Source organism: Etheostoma cragini, chromosome 18 (assembly GCF_013103735.1).
Source record: "Etheostoma cragini isolate CJK2018 chromosome 18, CSU_Ecrag_1.0, whole genome shotgun sequence".
In the NCBI taxonomy this organism is placed as follows: domain Eukaryota; kingdom Metazoa; phylum Chordata; class Actinopteri; order Perciformes; family Percidae; genus Etheostoma; species Etheostoma cragini.
Genome location: NC_048424.1, coordinates 10302724 through 10319425, shown reverse-complemented (window position 1 = coordinate 10319425; position 16702 = coordinate 10302724). Strand labels below are relative to the sequence as shown.

The window sequence follows — 16702 nt, the reverse complement described above, 5'->3', positions numbered from 1 at the left end:
GGCTGCAATGAAACAAAGAGTGAAAAATTTAAAGGGGTCTGAATACTTTCCGTACCCACTGTATATATATATATATAGCCATAGATTACAATCCAAATATATCACACATAATGGAATATTTTGCAGTAAGGCTGCCTTCTTCTTGTAGGCTTTTCTTGTAGATCGGCTTTTCTAATTATATATTTATTATATTTATCAGCACACATGAAGTCTAGCATAATTTCCTCTCCCTCTATTTCATCTTTTGTTGGGAAGTAACCTCCTTAAATGTGCATTTGACAATTACTCACATCAATAATACATTACTCATTTGATTGAATTAATACACCCCTGGACTGAAATATTTCAGGCGTGTTTGAGCAAGATATCTGTTCATAACTTTGTGCACATTCAAAACATATCTGTGTTCTCTGAAACTTCGAGGAGTATTTTTTTTAATTTAAGTCGTGTTCCCCTTTGATTTTGGGATTTCTCTAAACCTTAAAACAATGACTATCATATCTGCAGCATTTGCATAATGCCTTAATACGGTAATCCACACGAGTTTTTTTTCAAACTTCAATACGTTTTGCTCAGGCACTCGTTGGCCACTACCTGCGGCGTCATACAGGACCCTTCAGAACGACATGGCGGCCACTAGTACGAAATCGGTTTTGTTCGTTTGCTTGGGTAAGCGACATAATTTTACCCCAAAGAAGCTCATGTTATCCTCCTCGAGTGAGACAGTATAAAACGAACGCCACGTACAACCAGAATACCTTTTTATAGACTTTACTAATTTCTTTAGTTGCTGTTAGGATTACTAAAGAGCATTAGCTGAAATGTTTTAGCTAACGTTAGCTAAGTTGCTGCTGTGAGCTTTCATATACAACTTTTGCTCAAGCCAATTTAATTAGTAAACTGGTAATTTAAAATGTAAAACAATTTAGTGTTAGTTTATAGAAACGCTCAGTAACGTCATAATACCTGGACGCGAGCAGTTTTGGTGACACAGCATCCCCGAAGTTTAACACTACTCAAGCAACTTTCATGATGGACTCTGACCCGACTCTAAAAGCCACTCGGGTATATGACTGATAACAGTCTATGTGCTTTGACTCTTACTTATCAGAAAAGTGTTTGCAGAAGTTGTTAATCCTGTCAACGCTATACCCTTGCTTAACTTAACTGGAACTTGGAATTTAACTGAGCTGCAGTTAACGTTCGGTGTAATGAAGAACATCATATATTTTGATACAGTGTATTCCCTGGAAATTCTGTTCAGAAGTGTTGCAGTGTACAGTAAAGCTTTTAAAAAAAAAAATACATGGCATTAAAGTTAGTCATGGTGTTTTGAACAGGGAATATTTGCAGATCCCCCATCGCTGAAGCAGTTTTTAGGAAGATGGCAACAGATGCAGGTGTTGTTGATAAGGTAATGTCATAATTAATTCATTATTTCATCATACAAAACAGTGTTTATAATAATGCTCGCTATAATCGGCCCAATATGACATATATTGACAATCTTCAGCTAATATATTTACAAAAAGAGCTACTTCAAAATCACAAGTCAAATTAGCTCTAGAAATAAAGAATCAAGCACATGGTGATTACATTTGTTGCAAATGACATGTTCTTTATATTACTACTTACCATTTCTAAAGCCTGCTTCCAGTGGTAGGTGAGAATTGACATTAGTGGGAAACATATACTTATTGGTGGCATATAATAAAAAAAACCTATCCATGGAGATCAAGTAGGGTAATAATAACAAAATAAATTCAAAGATATTTTCATCACCTGGTTATTGATAGTATAGCAAAATCTAGTATAAAGTATTGGTGCGGAATTATGACATTGATATAAGAATGTCTAAACTTGAGTAAGACTACTGAAGTAAACTAGTCTAAAACTATTTTTAGGTCTAATAATACATAATAACCCAGCTGCAGACACTAAAGATCTTGAATGAGGGCATGATGTGTTTCAGAACATTTGTCCTAAATTTCCTACATCACCTTCCACATATCTGACTAATTGAGAGTGAATCATTTTTGCTGTGTCATTGGTCCCCATGCTCTGCTCTGTCTAGTGGAGGATAGACAGTGCTGCCACCTCCACCTATGAGATAGGAAACCCCCCAGACCACCGCGGTCAAGCCTGCATGAAGAGTCATGGCGTGCCCATGAAGCATGTGGCCAGGCAGGTACGACCCCCACTTCTACATCTCTCTTAGCAGTAGCTAGCGCCCCCTTTTTGTTCTCTGTTGTTGCAGTGGGCTATAGACAGTGGTGCCACATCTGACTGGAATATAGGCAGCTCACCGGATGCCCGTGGTGTGGCCTGCCTAAGGAAGCATGGCATTGAGACGAGCCACAGGGCCCGACAGGTACAACATGATGTCCCGTGGCTCCTCTCACTTCATTCATGTTTTTGTGTGTGTGAATGTTAATAGGGAATAAGTTTTATATTTTCAATTTCAGATTTTCCATTTACCCCTCCTGTTTCATTAAAGATTAAATGAATCATGCTACCCCATCATAGATTAAAAAGTTATTTAAACCCTGACTCTGGGATCAATTAATGGTGTAATACAATTACTGTACACATAATTTATAAACTTAAAAAGGTGCATTTTGTGTAAAGTAATTTTTTTAACTTTGTCGTACAAATGCCTTTACCAACACAACTGATGTAAAAAAAAAAAAAATAATAATAATTTGAAAATACTTAGCGTGTTATCAATACTAAGTCAAACGATGGATGCTACAATTATAAACTGAAAGCGTCTGCTCCGTACAACAGCAGCAAGTCACAGCTCACAGAGTGTCAGGAGTCACACAGAGTACGCAGTGTTAAAAGACAAGACGATGGCAGAGGGTCTTGTGTCAAAGCGAAATGCACCTAAAGGCAATATTTCTGATTCAAACCCAATGCTAATAGAAAAACCTGATAACCTCACTGAGGCAATCTGTAAACTTTGGCAAGCAGCTCGTAGCTGGAATGCTGTGCAGCTGCACTACAGAACACGACTCTGCAGTAAAAGCTTTACATGATTTTCCAGGTTTTCCTACTTACAAAGCATGTAGAGGTCTGTAATTTTTTATCACAGGTACACTTCACTGTGAGAGACGGAATCTAAAACTAAAATCCAAAAAATCACATTGTATGATTTTTAAATAATTAATTTGCAATTTATTACTTGACACAAGTATTTGAAACATCAGAAAAGCAGAACTTAATATTTAGTAGAGAAATCTTTGTTTGCAATTCCAGAGATCATACGTTTCCTGTAGTTCTTGACCAGGTTTGCACACACTGCTACAGGGATTTTGGCCCACTCCTCCATATAGACCTTCTCCAGATTACTCAAGTTTTTGGGCTGTTGCCGGGCAATACGGACTTTCAGCTCCCTCCAAATATTTTCTGTTGGGTTCAGGTCTGGATACTGCCTAGGCCGCTCCAGGACCTTGAGATGCTATTTACAGAGCCACTCCTCAGTTGCCCTGGCTGTGTGTTTCGGGTCGTTGTCATGCTGGAAGACCCAGCCACGACCCATCTTCAATGCTCTTACTGAGGGAAGGGGGTTGTTGGGCAAGATCTCACAATATATGGCCCCATCCATCCTCCCCTCAACACGTTGTAGTTGTCCTGTCCCCTTTGCAGAAAAGCATCCCCAAAGAATGTTGTTTCCACCTCCATGCTTCAAGGTTGGGATGGTGTTCTTGGGGTTGTACTCATCCTCCTCCTTCGTCCAAACATGGCAAGTGGAGTTTAGACAAAAAAGCTCTATTTTTGTCTCATCAGACCACATGACCTTCTCCCATTCCTCCTCTGGGTCATCCAGATGGTCATTGGCAAACTTCAGACGGGCCTGGACTTGTGCTGGCTCGAGCAGGGGGACCTTGTGTGCGCTGCAGGATTTTAATCCATGCGGCGTAGTGTGTTACTAATGGTTTCATTTGAGACTGTGGTCCCAGCTCTCTTCAGGTCATTGACCAGATCCTGCCGTGTAGTTCTGGGCTGATCCCGGCACCTTCCTCATGAGGTGAGATCTTGCATGGAGCCCCAGACCGAGGGTTATTGACCGTCAACTTGAACTTCTTCAACAGTTGTTGCCTTCCCATCAAGCTGCTTGCCTGTTTTCCTATAGCCCATCCCAGCCTTGTGAAGGTTTACAATTTTATCCCTGATGTCTTTACAAAGCTCTCTTGTCTTGGCCATTTTGGAGAGGTTGGAGCCTGTTTGAGTGTGTGGACAGGTGTCTTTTATACAGGTAACAAGTTCAAACAGGTGCAGGTAATACAGGTAATGAGTGGAGAACAGGAGGGCTTCGTAAAGAAAAACTAACAGGTCTGTAAGAGCCGTAATTCTTACTTGTTGGTAAGTGATCAAATACTTTCTATATGTCATGCCGTAAAATGCAAATTAATTATTTAAAAAAATCCTGCAGTGTGATTTTCTGGATTTTGGTTTTTAGATTCCATCTCTCACAGTTGAAGTGTTCCTGTGATAAAAATTACAGACTTCTACATGCTTTGTAAGTAGGAAAACCTGCAAAATCAGCAGTGTACATATATTGGATAGTCCTTCAACCAAACGGACCGACGATCCGGGTGAATTTGAAGCAACAGCGGCATCAACAGGTTGCTGTGCTTCAGTGTTGTTCGGGTGCCACAATGTTGAATGTAAACAAGAAGCTGCTTGGTTGCTTCTCTATCTTCATCGTGTTAGACCCACCAATAGCGTGCCAGCTAGATAAGCCAGTTTGTGATTTGTTCCCCCAAAATAGTGAACTGATGTAGGAGAATTACATGTGCAGGTTTCAAGATTGAGCTGCAAGGCAAAATCAAATCGCCGGAAGAGTGGGTGGGGTTTACCCCGTCTATAAAATTGTCTGTGCCTATACTGTTGTGTAAAACGGTGTCACCTGTGTGTATGACATATTGATGGAGCCAATCTAGCAGTTGTCCTATCGCATGTATTTCAAATCCTGAAACACAACAGAAATTGCACCAAGATGTTTTTCCATATAGGGCCTCAAAGGCTTATGCTTTGCTTGCTATCCTCTGTGTCCTTAAAACACTCTGTTTCCCATTCAGTCAGACCCTCGTCTAATCTCCTCAAAGCGCGGATGGGGAGGCTCAACCCTTGGCTTTAACCCAGCCAAATCCACACGATGAACTTTGACAAGCTTTTGCTCTTTCCCTTTTTCCTTTATCACACCTGAATTTTTATCACGGCCTTCGCTCCCACAGTCTATATTTTCTTATATTCCTCTCAATTTGGAACTTTGCTGAACTTCTGCGTCTGCGAGTATAAGCAGCATGGGAAATGCCGGTAAACCACATCAACAAACATGTTTGGTTCATAAAGCAAATATGGTCCAAAGTCATCCATAACAAATTATTTACTTATCATAAAATAACAACCCGAAATTAGGTTTATACAACTTAAATTTAGATCATACTTTTTTTTTACATCATACATATTTTTTTATCATTGCGTTGTTTCCAATGTTTTAAACTATGAGAAAATCCAGAGAAAGCCAAAGGTTTCTCTTCAGGCTGTCATTTAATTTCATTGATGTCATATGTTATATAGATTATATAGATATTTGAAACCTTGTAGTTTTGATTTTCAAATATTTGGTAGCTTTAATATAATTCCCCTTATTTAGCATATATAAGCAGTATAACACATTTAATAAATGGTTTATAACTCTATAATCATGTAAATGTAGTATGCCTATATAAGGACACTGAAGTGTTCAATGATATATTTGTCAACAATTGTAACTTCTATGGAGAAATATATTTCATTACAACTGCTTCTTACAGTCATCATTATTTGTTTTAACAACGGCCTTCACTTGAACTTGGACTCACATAAATGCACACAAGAAGAGTTATAGATGTTAACAAATAATATTTTTTTTATGTAGCGCTTTTCATAATACTCACACTTCAAAGTAAAAAAGGACATTAAACAACAGTTTGAAGCAATAAAACAAACAAAACAAGTAAAACAATCACTACCTTATGACTACATTAGAGTGGGTCGTAAACAATTTATTAAATGTCTACATACTGCTTATAGTAGGACGTTATTGCCAAGTATGTTTAAGAACAGTTTGGTTTCTAAATAACTTATTTGTGTAAATATGTCTTTTTCACAGCAGCCATTTCGACTTTTTTTACTAATAGTACTAGTAAAAACACAGGTGGTACTAATATAGATGGCTTTGCTGTATTCAAGTGTCCCAGTAAGCCGTGACAATGAGTTAGCATGCAGGACCCAGTCACTCTTTACTGATAATTTTATACACAATTTAACAATATCATCTCTTCACATTTTCTCAGGGGTTTATTTTCTGAATTTTGTATGTGTGTCTCCCTCCTCATTTACAGTAACAGCCTCTCAGCTCACTCCCAGCCAGATATTTCAGAAATCAGAAAGCATTTTTTGATAGGGGATCACCACTGTTCCAGGTAGTGTGTGAGATGCAAATGGAGGCAATTGAAAGTAGACATGAGCAGTGAGATCAACAGCTGCTGTGATTATCACCCTGTCTGAGAGAAATTTATTTGATTTAATTTTGGGCTACAAGCAGATCCTCTGGGAATATAAACATGATTTATAAACAGTCCTCATAATATACAGTATATACTGTGTGTGTATATATATATATCAGTCCTCCTTACATGAAGTGCCACCTTGTCTCTTTGAGAGAGCCTTGCAGGAGTTTTATTCTGTCTTCTGTTCCTCTTTTTTCATTTGTCTCCTGCTGCCCTTGCCTTGATCTGGCATTCCTATAAACTAACTCAAAACTATTCAGGGTGCTGCCTGTTTTTTATTTCTGCTTGCTCCATTAAATCATCACCATCTGAGAACAGTAATCACTTTGCTAAACACCCCTCCACATGCTTCCACAAGTGCAGCTGCGATGCCTTTCACCAGTCACCTGTGAGTTCAGAATCATGTTAAAGTTGTTATCTTTAAGATTTCAGCCCTGGTTGATTTGGCAAAAGCCGTAGTAACGTCAACTGGGGTTTAATACCACATCAATTTCTCTCTTAGAAATACAGAAAAAACATGCATCTTTTTACAGTGCCGCAGTGTAGTCGTTTTAACAACAAATTCAGTTGACCTTTTTTCATTTAATGCTGCACACGGCGCAAGCATTCTGCCACATAACATTAAGTCACAGTAAAGTGGTTACCTTGCAGAGGAGTTGAGGTGTGCAGTCTGTTGTCCTTCTGCATCATTACTCCCATGCAAAAACTGAAAACAATACACGCTGAAAATGACTGTTTTGTAGTCAAATTGCTATCAGAGCTTACCTTGGTGGCAAAAGTACTTACTTCCCATACTCAAGTGGAAATACAGATACTTGTGTTAAAAATACTCTGGTAAAAGCAGAAGTACTGATTTAACCCACATGTTGTCCTTGGGTCAAATTGACCCGTTTTCCTATATCTGTCGAATCTCTGGGATCCCTTGTTTTCTTCATTTTCAATCATTTTGCCGTCCATACTACTATGTGCTAACATTACCGCCATGAAGCCGCAATGATTTGCAGCGAATTAATGCAACCGAATCTGTTGAGTCGTCTTGTAGTGGTGCGTCAAGTGCAACATATATTTCTCTCCAATTAGATTGAATTCAGTATTGATGATGCGAACAATAATAACGGTAACTCCAGTGAAATTTGTGTGTGTGTGTGTGTGTGTGTGTGTGTGTGTGTGTGTGTGTGTGTGTGTGGTTTTGCAAAGAAGTAAATAACATTGTAAAGGCTACCATAAACTGCATAGGAATCATATATGCTAGCAAATAATAGGTTTTTACATCATACATTTCTTTTCTCTCACTTTCTTGAGGTCAAAGCCTATCCCCAGCCAATCGAGCTGCTTCATAGGGCGGGCCTTTCCTAGAAATTACATGGGTTCGATGATAACGCGTTTGCCAGTTGAAAACTTTTAATGTGATGGAGCAGCAGTAGGAATTGTTCTGTTTGCATTAAAGGTGCCGTGTGGAGTTTTTCTGTAAACAAACAACGTGTATGATTACATTCGGTGTTACTCCTCCAACAAATAATGTGTTTGAGGTTTAACAAGTAGATTTCTGTCACCATTTCAAACGATTTTCCAACCCAACTTTGTTAAGTCCTTTTGCTAGAGGTTAAAAAAGAGGAAACCCTTAAAATAGGGTTAAAAGAGCTAACAATAAACTTTAGCTTTAATTAAATAAAATGTAACATTGGATTATCTGCATGCCTCGTTGGCTATAAATCCCTCATTCCTCTGGAAGCAATTGGAATCCAGTGCAGGAATGGCACCACTAACAATGAAAATGTCTATGCAGTGTGATAACAACAACATTTAAATGCATTTTCTATCCCTGAAAAATTGCTGGCCATAAATATGACCAAAAACAGGGTTTTATTTCATGAAAAATGTAAGGATTATAACTTTAAATCACCAAACTATCTTTATTGTTGTATTAGAAATGAATGATTTTTTTTCTGCATATCATTGAAACCTCTCTCAAGGTATAAACAAAAGCTTATACCATTGTTTGTAAATGCTTTGGGAGGAAGTTATGCCCATGAATGTCATTATCCTAACATCTATATAATCTGTTCATTATTAGAAGTATGTAACATAACAGCTCTGCATAAAGGAAAAGTATATCTAAATGGCATTAGAAAAAATACTGTATAACTGTATATTACTTTATTGATTCTTTTTTCCTATATTTCTTCTTTACTTTCAGGTAACCAAGGAGGATTTCATGAGCTTTGAGTACATTCTCTGCATGGATGAGAACAATTTAAGGTACGGTTATTTCAGCTTGCAGCAGCAGTGTTTATTATTGCTGTGAATGTGGTTTGTGGAGTCGCTAAAAACACTGGTGTTATGTCCCACTTATTAATGGTTGCCTGGGATCAAAACACTCATTTTCCTAGAACGGGTTAAAACTAGGTTGTCTGCTAACTGTCTTCATTAACTTAATGTGCTAACCCTTTACATGCACATCAAAATGGTGGCAACACTGAGCTATAACTAACCTGTAGGTGAATGCCTCCCTTCTTAATTAGCCATATTCTTTCTTAAGCTCTTTCCAAAGGTCAGGGGGAGGGATATTTTTTGATACTTTGAACGTTTAGGGATCATTTTGAGATCACATGCCTAAGGCAGATCTGATCTGTAAGCAGCTTACTGAGTTCTTTGGATGCCTCGTCTTTGCTCTTTGGGCAAATTTTTTTCACCCTTTCTCTCCCACGTTATGTTTTTTCTGCACAAATGTTAAGCTGACCAGACTAAGAAAATGAGACCCCGTCTAAGACAAAAGGAACTTTGTCCATGTTTAGTATTCTTTTAACACAACCTATCTCATTGTTGTTACTTTGGAATTGTTTATTAATTGTTTGACCTTCTTTCGTTTTTGTATTGCTTTTAGTTTGTGATTGGTTTACGCTGTTTTATATTCACTTTCTTTTCAGCTCATGTATGCCTAAACCATTGTATGTGCTTTTGGTGGAATTTAATCACATGGTTGTCATTGTCATGTTGTTAAATTCTGCTCATTATTGGAAGTTTTTAATGTGACAGCTTTGCATAAAGGGTGAGAAAGATGTTCCACATCATACCTGAAAATGCTTATTCTATTCTGGTTTTGTGGTGACATGTTAAAAACATGTTCTTCTGGAGTAACACACTTGCTCTTGTCTTTACAGTGAGTTGAACAGAAAAGCCAAACTTGTGAAAAACCACCATTCAAAGATTGAGCTTCTTGGTTCATATGACCCACAGAAGCAGCTCATCATCGAAGACCCTTATTATGTAAGTGTACAAGTAAATTGTCATGTTAAGAACTTTCAGTCATAATTAAGACCATTCCTCCAATGTTAGATTTTAATGTTATATTTTTATATACCGTACAGATGTGTGCAATTTGGATTATTTTATGCTCCGCATTCACAATTTTGTTGTATTAATTGTAGTATAATGACAAAGGCTTCTTATTTTATCTTGATAATCCCCATATTACGATAATGTATTACTGGAAAAATCGAAGGTAATAGACAATCTGGAGCAGAGATTGGAAACAAAAATTCAAGCTCTTGTTGACACAGTTGACCCTATTGTCATCAATTGTAAATGTATTTGCAGAAAAGATAGCGGTGTATATACCATGACAGTGTTAAGCAGTGTCTGTATACTTGATCAGAGCTAATTCTTGCGACGTATTTACTGACCTTTATGTGAATTGAGTGTTGGTTTAGCTACACTGGCTACAATGGCTACACTGGCGGGGTTCAGACTCTACTGGAAGACATTCATAGTGTTGCACTCTAACTAGCGAGAGAACTTCTGTTCTGTTCATGGTAGCTGATTGAGAACATTGGTGTTCAGGGCCTTTTAAACTAACCTTAAAACAGTTTGGTGGTGCATAGTGAACATCGTCTGCAAATAATCGTCTGTTTTTTGGCAGCTAATCACTTATCAGGCAAATAAAACGCTGAAACAGATAATCTGCAAAGTTAATTAAATAGAAAAGTGCGCTACTTTGGCCCCGCTACAACTCTGTCTGTCCCTCTGCTTCGATTTCACTCACCACTGAGTCTGACCTTATGTCTCGCGCACAACAATATCTGACTGTCTTATACATAATTATATTATAACGCTTCTAATTAATTATATAATTTCTTAAAGCATTTAAACAAAGTTTTGTGTTGGAGTTTGTAACATTCCAAAATCTTAATTTTGACTTAAAGATTTTCATTTTCACTGTAAATATTGTAACATTGTAAATATTGGTTATCAGTTTCATTAACTACTAATAATCTGTATCAGCCTAGAAAAACCAGTATCGGTCGATCCCTACCCGGGACACATTACAAAAAATTACTTTTACGAAAGTGTTCTTTGAATTGCTTGGACAACAAGCAATGTTGTCCAAGCATGTGTTTTTTCACAGTTCTTTGTTCTGCCAAATGATTTTGGCTTTTTTTTGGCTTTTCTTTTTTGCAAAGTGCAGGGATTAAGGGTTTGAAAGTTGAATTAGTAATACTATGCTGTACATTCAATTTTGAGCTCAAAAAGTAGTCTGTTTTTGATGGAAGATGTGTAGCCAAAGCTCTGTTGACCCTATGATAACGTATGTGTGTCTAACTGCAGTTACATTACGTGGAACCCTAAAAGAGTCATCATATAATCAGTGTGGTGGAAGTTGTGGTGGACCACAGTTGATGGGACTGTAGTCAGTTACAATTTATCTCAGATTTTGGCTTTGATCACCATTTTTATTTATGTGGCGATCAGCACAAACTTTTCTACTGGAAGTTTTTTGCTAGAAAAACCGGGTGATTGAATGTTCTTTACAGTCAATGTGGTTTGGATACTTGACAGTATTGAATTGTGGTCCCTCACCACAGGGCATGACAGCAAAGTGAGCAAAGAGGAGCCAGATAGTCACTGAATATGTCAGGTTAAATGAAGACAGATGTTTTCTAGTTGATTTAGTGTGAGTGTAATGACAAATTAACATCAACAACTATCCTTTTATATTTATAGGATTGTTTTTCAAAATTGACAGACGATAACATCACATACAATTGTGTTCAGAATTATAGGAGTGTGTTTAAAAAAGTAAATAGTCCTCAAAATTGAATAGAATAACTTTTTATTCCATAGTATCAATGCATTGGGAACACTGCACATTCAGTTCCAAATCCAAACATGACCAAAACTGATTAAGTTTACAGAAAGTGAAGAAAAAGGAATATTAGGCTGTTATAAAAAATAGCAGTATTTGCATTTTTATACCAACTCAAACATTTACTGCATAAACTGATAAATGTCTCAAGGTTTTTTTCACTTTGAATCACTGCACTAATATTTAGTTGCACAACCATTATTTCGGTTTCGGTTTCACATCTGTGTTACATGGAGTCAACCAACTCCTGGCACCTGTGAACATTGATTCTAGCCCAGGACCATTGAACCACATTCTATAATTCCTTTCCATTACTGGCTTTGCCTCAGATACAGCATTTTTGATGTCACCCCACAAGTTTTCTATGGGATTGAGGTCTGAGGATTGGGCTGGCTACTCCATCACATCATCTGGAACCAAGACTTAGCTCGCTTACTGGTCTGTTTTGGGTCATTTTCTTGTTGAAAGACCCATTTCAAAGGTATTTCCTCTACAGCATAAGGCAACATGACCTCTTCAAGTATTTTGAAGTATTGAAACTGATCCAGGATCCCTGGTATGTGATAAACAGGCCCATCAACACAGGATGAGAAACATTCCCATAACATGATTTTTGCACCACCATGCTTTACTGTCTTCACAGTGCACTGTGGCTTGATTTCAGTGCATGGGGGTCGTTGGACAACCTGTCTGCGGCCTCTAGACCCCCAAAAAAACAATTGTGCTCTCATCAGTCCACAGAATGCTGCGCCATTTCTCCTTTGGCCAGTCAATGTGTCTTTTGGCAAATTTCAACCTATTCAGTACATGTCTTGTTTTCAGCAAAGGGACTTTGCGGGGCTTCTAGCTGATAGCTTTGCTTCACATAGCCTTCTTCTGATCGGAACAGTACTCACAGGTAACTTTAAGTCTTCTCTGATTTTCCTGGAGCTGATCATTGGTTGAGCCTTTGCCATTTTGGCTATTCATTGATCCAGTCAAATGGTAGTTGACCGTTTTTTTCCCACGTCGTTCAGGCTTTGGATGCCATTTCAAGGCATTTGAAGTCATTTTGGCTGAGCAGCCTATCATTTTCTGCACTTCTTTATACGTTTTTTCCTCCCTAATCAACTTTTTAATCAAAGTCCAGGGTTTCTAAGAGCAATGTCTGGAACAACCCATTTTGCTGAGTATTTCAGTGTGAAATGCACTATAACCAGCATTCACATTTGCTTGCTTCCTTCCTTCCTTAAATATGGGCCATAATTAACACCTGTTTCTTCACAGAATCAATCACCTCACTAATTGAGCACAACACTGCTGTTATTTTCGACATGCCCCTTTCAATTACAGATTCATTTACACAGAATGAGCAGCTTGCACGCCATGACTGTTGGGTCTGTTGGTTTTCTATGACTCTTACTTACTACACTTACTAGTAAATTATTTGCCATGTAGAAATATCACTTCTACCAAAAAATATGATTCACAAGGTTAATGATGTTGGACTGGTATTATTTTGAACACAACTGTATATAACCTACCATACACATACACATAGCTCTTATCAGGATATCATAATCTACAGATATGTACTGTATGTGTACATATACACACATATACACACACTCACTCAGAAAAACAATCTTGCTTTTTACTTGAAACAATACAGTTTCCTGAAGCAGTTACTCGGTAGACCTTTGGATAGATGATTCTCAAGGTATTCAGTAAATTGTCCCCATATTTTGTAGAAGCTCTGAATTTTCCCCTTGTTGGTAAAACCATAATCCCACTGGAGGTGCCTCAGTACTCTTCCATGAGGTAGCAATACAGTGTTGAGCCTGTAGTGAACATACATTGATTGTTTTTCATGAGCACTCGATAGACCTATCCCAAGGGGAAAAAGACCAAGGATGGAAATCTTGGAGTCTGTACAACATTTTCCCAGAATTCTCAAATTTTTGGGTAGTTCACAGACAATAAAAACTGTGTATCCTCTTCTAGGGCACATTTAACACATAGGTCTGGGTTATTCTTATTAAAACCATGCAGAAGGGAAGGAGTTAAGGTTGATTTGTTTGGTTGTTATTGACATATCTTGACAACTGTTTGTCTGGAATTTTGATGAAAAAAAAGTTTTTAAGAAAGTTTGGATCTTGCAGCAAGGCAGGCCTGTTTGGTTCATTCAGGGAATCATTGTAAAGGTTTACAAAGAATATGTTTACGGCATTTTCTCTCTAACTGGGACGTTTTGGGACAGATTGGTGGAGAATTGCTGTAATACATGCAGTGATAACACTGGTAAGAGACAATGACGTTTAATCATGTACCCAGCTAATTTAAACAGCTCATGTTTCTGTATTGCGTGAACAGTTTGAACTTCATTTTAAATTGTTTATGGCGTTTTCTTATTGAACATGTTTCTTCCCGAGACCATTTTGCAGAGCCACACTCGCTGCGTCCGGAGTTTAGCGACGCCCAAGAAGATTGTGATTGGTTAAAGAGATGCAAACATCCCAGAGCGTACTCTCCTGTAGCCAGACCTTTCTCCGCAGCGCTGTGGCGATAGGTCTGGCAATGCAAGATTAAGATGGTGTCATTTTTGAAGTTTGAAGTAGAATTAGAATCTAATCTAGATTTTGGCAAAGCCCACCACTTTGAACTGTCAAAACTACAATTTCGGTATTACTCCTGCTGCTTTTGGCAGTATAGTGCATGCCAAGAAAAGATTAACCTTTTTTGTTTTTAGTCAATTTTACACCAGTAAAATCTAAATGTTTCTTGCGTGTGACGGTCACATCTCCACTTTAGCCAAGAGGAATTTAAGGCCATTTCCCCATATAAAAGGTTTAACTATATTGATGTTTCAGGAATGTTTTGACCATGGCTGGCTCTTTTCACTTCATTTGACCCTAACCATTCTAAAGCATTATTTTTCTTATGTCTAAGACATTTTGTAGTTTATATTTCACTGTGTTTAGGGGCATTTTTGTGTTGCATTTCCCAACTTTTATTAAGCATTAGATGACTGACACTTCCTCCTAAACAACCAATCGTGGTGATCTCTACTCCATGCTTTACTTTAAGGATGATGTTAAGGCTATTTGTTTTGTTGTACTCCAAAATAAGTGTATGCTGTCTCTGCAACAAAATATAGAATTTTATTTTCACAGAATATGGTCCCAGAAACATAATAAAGCATTGTCATTTACAGGTTAATTTTGAAAGGGTTTCCACACTATTTCCTATTTGGATTTTTGATATTGAGATTATTTAATTATAAAAATATATATAATAATGCCAATTAGGAAAACAATTATTAGAGTGTTTTTAGTTTAAATCGTGTATTTACCTATTACTAGTGCTGTCCAACAATAAAATATTCAATCGTGATTAATCGCATTAATGTCAATGTTAACTTGTAATTAATCACACATTTTTATCTATTCTAAATGTCCCTTGATTTATAATGCTCTTATCAACATGGAAAAGTGGATCAAATATTGCTCCAAGTGAGAGATACTGAAGGAAGGCTATTATCCAAATTTGAGCCGACCACACCACAGAACAGGCCCTACATATCTACCACAGCTGTATTTGATTTGTTTAGTTGCAGTCCAAAACAGATCTAACAGATGTATGATGCAGCTATCAGTACTAAGCTGAAACATATTTAAATTTCTCTTTTTTTCTGTTTTATTTCTTAGGGGAGTGACAAAGACTTTGAAAAGGTGTACGAACAGTGTGTACGTTGCTGCAAAGCATTCCTGGAGATGAACTCTTAACGACATCTGACCTTAAACAATCTTTGCTGAAACTTTTGGATGACCATGACAAATGTACCAAAAATGCTTTGATTGTTTCACATGCACTCTTCACTATAACCCTCTTGTTGATGTCAGTAGAAGACCAGGAAACACGTTTGTTTCGGTGTGGTAAATGTTATAACACTGTACATTTAGAAAGATGCTGCCTGGACAAGTTTGTAGCCTATACATCCATGTGATTAATAAAATAGATCCATGAGTATGACTGTCAGAGACTTATTTTTAAACACAAATCAATAATCTTTACATTTTGAATATGATAAAGCATTTATATGAATGAAGAAGATATCCTGCAGACGATAATGCATGACCGGACATCTCTGAGGTTTACAGGTCAAAGGCTGGCACGCTGCTAATCTTCCTGGATGTTTTGTTGGACGGTTAGGTTATTTTCTTTATGCTGCTCTTTTGGTATACAGCTCCTTTTTTTCTGACCTATTACCCCAAGATATCCTTACAAATATTAGATATAAAATATATCTTGTAAATATTTAAAAAAGGAAATAGGAAAACAGGATCTGTTTTCACTCATTTCCCATTAATGGAACATTCAACTCCTGTTTCTAGACACTAAAGTTATCCAGCGGTGCGCCAGCCAACACTTACTGGTGGTAATCCCATGATAGACTCATCAGTGCCAATGCAAATTACCATTCAGTGCAATTCATCTCCACAAGGTGAAGTTGTAAACGAGAAAGGGCTGTAAATCATTTAACAACTGAATCAAAAGTTTGATTTACCAACTGGTGAATGGAGGGTTTCCAACTGTTGAATAATTTAGTTTTAGAGTGTTTTTTCTTAAAGTCCTAGGGCCTTATCTATGAAGGATGTGCAGCAAAGATGGATTTAGTAAGATTTCAAAAATGGCAGATGTATCTATTTTGTGGTTTTGGAGAGTCGTTTGCATCTTAGTCTTTTGGACACAATGTGGTCCAATCTGAGTTTTATTTAGTACTGAACTTAAGCAAAAAGTAGTTCCTTGTTAATATCTCCTACCAAACAACCTGTACAAATCCACACTGGTACAATCAAGTTATGGTCACAAAGTTAAGTTAAATGAATTGTTTGACATCTGGGCAATATGCCTATTAGCTTTCTTGCAGAGAGTTGGATGAAAAAGATTGCTACCATTCATATCTGTACGCTAAATACGCTAAATAACCCTTTCCAAGCCAGGTTGGTTATTTTAAAGA

The 16702-nt window shown here is 37.5% G+C and overlaps 1 protein-coding gene across 3 annotated transcripts; it reads left to right on the top strand.

The window, feature by feature from the left end:
• Nucleotides 1-556: 556 nt before the first annotated feature.
• Nucleotides 557-15711, top strand: acp1 (acid phosphatase 1). Of its 3 annotated transcripts, XM_034900478.1 has the most exons (7): nt 557-669; nt 1341-1414; nt 2075-2188; nt 2258-2371; nt 8758-8819; nt 9722-9827; nt 15390-15711. In XM_034900478.1, the coding sequence occupies exons 1-7, from the start codon at nt 627-629 to the stop codon at nt 15465-15467; spliced, it is 591 nt and encodes a 196-aa protein (XP_034756369.1). In that variant the 5' UTR covers nt 557-626; the 3' UTR covers nt 15468-15711. The 3 variants fall into 3 exon arrangements, with proteins under 3 accessions (XP_034756369.1, XP_034756372.1, XP_034756371.1); XM_034900481.1 differs by lacking the exon at nt 2075-2188; XM_034900480.1 differs by lacking the exon at nt 2258-2371.
• Nucleotides 15712-16702: the final 991 nt, after the last annotated feature.

Excerpts from the sequence above, each read along its gene's own strand:
- acp1 (XM_034900478.1), top strand. The coding sequence starts at position 627 with ATGGCGGCCACTAGTACGAAATCGGTTTTGTTCGTTTGCTTGG. Across the intron at positions 1,415-2,074 it reads ATGCAGGTGTTGTTGATAAG|TGGAGGATAGACAGTGCTGC; the intron begins GTAATGTCATAA and ends TGCTCTGTCTAG. Across the intron at positions 2,189-2,257 it reads TGAAGCATGTGGCCAGGCAG|TGGGCTATAGACAGTGGTGC; the intron begins GTACGACCCCCA and ends CTGTTGTTGCAG.